Source organism: Octopus bimaculoides, chromosome 13 (assembly GCF_001194135.2).
Source record: "Octopus bimaculoides isolate UCB-OBI-ISO-001 chromosome 13, ASM119413v2, whole genome shotgun sequence".
NCBI lineage: Eukaryota > Metazoa > Mollusca > Cephalopoda > Octopoda > Octopodidae > Octopus > Octopus bimaculoides.
This window is the reverse complement of record NC_068993.1, coordinates 52,636,472-52,639,585: the sequence shown is the minus strand read 5'-3', so window position 1 is coordinate 52,639,585 and position 3,114 is coordinate 52,636,472. Positions and strand designations below refer to the sequence as shown.

The window sequence follows — 3,114 nt, the reverse complement described above, 5'->3', positions numbered from 1 at the left end:
TTTAGGAAGGGCATCCAGCTGTAGAAAGTCTGCCAAATCAGATTGGAGCCTGGTGTAGCCATCTGGTTTCACCAGTCCTCAGTCAAATCGTCCAACCCATGCTAGCATGGAAGGCGGACGTTAAACGATGATGATAGCAATCTACATATCCTTCTTAATATATATATATACTTAAAATATAATACTGCAGTATCCATCTCGAGAAAGTATCTCATGCAGATGTATAGTGCTAAAAAGCACAGAAATATCAATAGTGGGCAAAAATTGCTAGATCAAGTGATTTCTGCATGCTTGCATTTCATCAGCAACAGGTATGCACTACCACCATATGCTAGCCAAACTTCTGTCTCGATATATAGAAAAAACAGTGGCTAATCAGATACTAGCGTTACTTTGGTTAGCCAAGGGTTATGGTAGAACACAACCACCCAAGGTGCTGTGCTGGGGCACTGATCCTAATACCACAAGGTTGGGAAGCAACCTTCTCAACCACACTACCTCGCTTGCATCAAGGCCCCCCACTTTTTTTTTTTAATTGATTACATAGTTTACAGTTTACATTGTAATGTATGGCACTGAAAATATTCAAACAAATTATAATAAAAAGTAATATTTACCGATCAGATGGTTGGTTCTGTGGCTGATAATAAGCTGAAAAGAGAGAAAAAAAAAAAGAAATATTTCAAACAGTATAATTCTTTAAAAATAACAAAAAGAATCAGAGAGAAATCAAAGAATTTAATGTATTTCAGTAACTTAAAACACCACTTCAAGTCTGATGTTATTTCTGCAATAAGAACATAACAACAGGTAGCATCAGCCATTGGTAAGTTGGAATTAACATGTGAACAATTGTAGCACGATTACATATACCAACAGCTATTTTAAAAACAAAAAGAGAAATAAAAGATCTCTTGCATATGTACAAAGCCAGAGACTTCCAAGACATTCAAGCCTTCTATAAAAGCTATTTGTGACGTAAATGGAAACTCATACAAGGTTACCAACTAACAATTAGCAGTTTATCTCTACTCCATTACATCTCTCTTAATGGAAAGAGTAAATAATAATTACTAACACATGCGTAAGGCCTGAAATTTAGGGAAGGAGTAAAGTGGATTATTTTAATCCTAGTAGTTGACTGATAAGGTAGCAAGCTGGCAGAATTGTTAGTACGTCAGATAAAATGCATAGTAGCATTTCTTCTGAGTTCAAATCACACCAAGGTCAACTTTGCCTTTTATCCCTTCAGGGTTAATAAAGTACCAGTCAAGTGCTGGGGTTGATGTAATTGACTTGCCCTCTCCCCTGAAAACTGTTGACCTTGAACCTTGGAAAGGGCTGGCATCTCATTCAAGGGAAACATTGTAGTCTCAGTCACTTATAGGCCAAAAAAAACAAAAAAACAGTTAACTGGCCTTTCAAGTCTTAGGATTCAAAAAAAATTTGGAAAAAAAAATAAGTGACTGATACTTGATTTTATAAAAGCCCCAGAAGGATGAAAGGCAAAGGCAAAGTTGACCTCAGCTGACTTTGAACTCCTACAACAAAGAGCCAAAAGAAATAATGAAAGGCCTTTTGTCAGATGCTCAACTGATTCTGCCAACCCATCAGATTGTTGGTAGAAGTTAATAATGATTTCTAACTTGAGAGGATCAAGCAAACTGAGTGGGAGGGGGGGGGGCTTAGTCATTACCTTCAACAACAGTATTTCAATGGTACTTTATCAACCCTGGAAGGATGAACCTCAGTGGGATTTGAACTCAGAATGTAAAGAGCCACAAGAAATAAAAAAAAAAGGGACTTTGTCAATCTACCACTCTGTTGAAAAATTTACTAATGATTTCTAATTTAGACACAAGGCCAGTAAATTGAAGGAGAGGGGATTAATTGATTACAATTGACCTGAGTACTTGAATGGTACTTTATCAATACGGGAAGGAGATAAAGCATAATAGACTTCTTGACTTCAATCAGATTTGAACTCAGAATGTAAATTAATGAAAGGCATTCTGTGTGATGCTCTAACAATTCTGCCAACTCAATTACCCTGTTGGAAAATGAGACAGCTGAAAATAAACATTTTCAGTAACTGTAAGCTGTTCGAAAGATTTAAAGAGTGAGAGAGCACCAAATGGTGGAACCTCGAACAAGGTTTTGAATATTACACAGAACTAAGACTCAATTCTGGATGTGAATTAATATAAGATGTGATATGAATTGCTCTTCCATTTCAAGAATTTTATAAGGTTTTAAAGACAAAAGTTAATCTAGAGAAACAACAACCCAGTATATAAAGTTAAAGACATATTAGAAACACGTAGTTTGTGTAATACTTACAATCATAGCCATCAGTTGTAGGTGGGGGTACTGGGAAAGCTGGGGGGATCATTGCAACTCCTGGAGGTGGAGGCATACCTGTAAAAGATAAGCAAACATCAATAGAATATTATGTAAAGAAGGTATCAAAGGGGCATATGCTAGCTGCTTTATTTTCTCTAACTCATTTATTAACATGAGTGCCGAGAATGGTAATTGCTATTAATATAGTAACTGCCCAATATGGTAATAGCTATGTTAATTTTTCAATCACTTAATCATAAGGCAGTGAGCTGGCAGAAATGTTAGAACACCAGGCGAAATGCTTAGCGGTATTTTGTCTGTCTTTATGTTCTGAGTTCAAATTCTGCCAAGGTCGACTTTGCCTTTCATCCTTTCGAGGTCTATAAATTAAGTACCAGTTGCATAATGGAGTTGAACTAGTCGACTGGCCCCCTCTCCAAAGATTTCAGGCCTTATGCCTAGAGTAGAAAAGAATTTTTCAATCACTTACAAGGCACTGGTCAACCTATGGCTACAGTATAGGATGTTAGCTGACATCTACACAGTGGGACCAAGTCCCTAACCATGTGGTTCTGAGGCAGGCGATTAGGGATTCATATATCTTTTATCCTTTACTTGTTTCATTCATTACATTGTGGCCAGGCTGGGGCACCACCTCGAAGTTTTAGTCAAATGAACTCATCCCGGTACTGTTTCCATTTTCTATCGGTCCCTTTTGCCAAAAACTGCTAAAATATGGGGGCATAAACACATCAACACCAGTTGTCAAGT

The 3,114-nt window shown here is 37.2% G+C and overlaps 1 protein-coding gene across 4 annotated transcripts in view; it reads right to left on the bottom strand.

Annotated features, from left to right (window-relative positions):
• Positions 1–3,114, bottom strand: part of LOC106877726 (pre-mRNA 3'-end-processing factor FIP1) — a 20,078-nt gene that overhangs the window by 5,432 nt on the left and 11,532 nt on the right. For all 4 annotated transcript variants that reach the window (XM_014926690.2, XM_014926691.2, XM_014926692.2 and 1 more), the window contains exons 11-12: positions 2,341–2,418; positions 618–651 (exon numbers count right to left, since the gene is read on the bottom strand). In XM_014926690.2, coding sequence (XP_014782176.1) covers positions 618–651; positions 2,341–2,418 — 112 coding nt within the window. The remainder of the gene's footprint in view (positions 1–617; positions 652–2,340; positions 2,419–3,114) is intronic.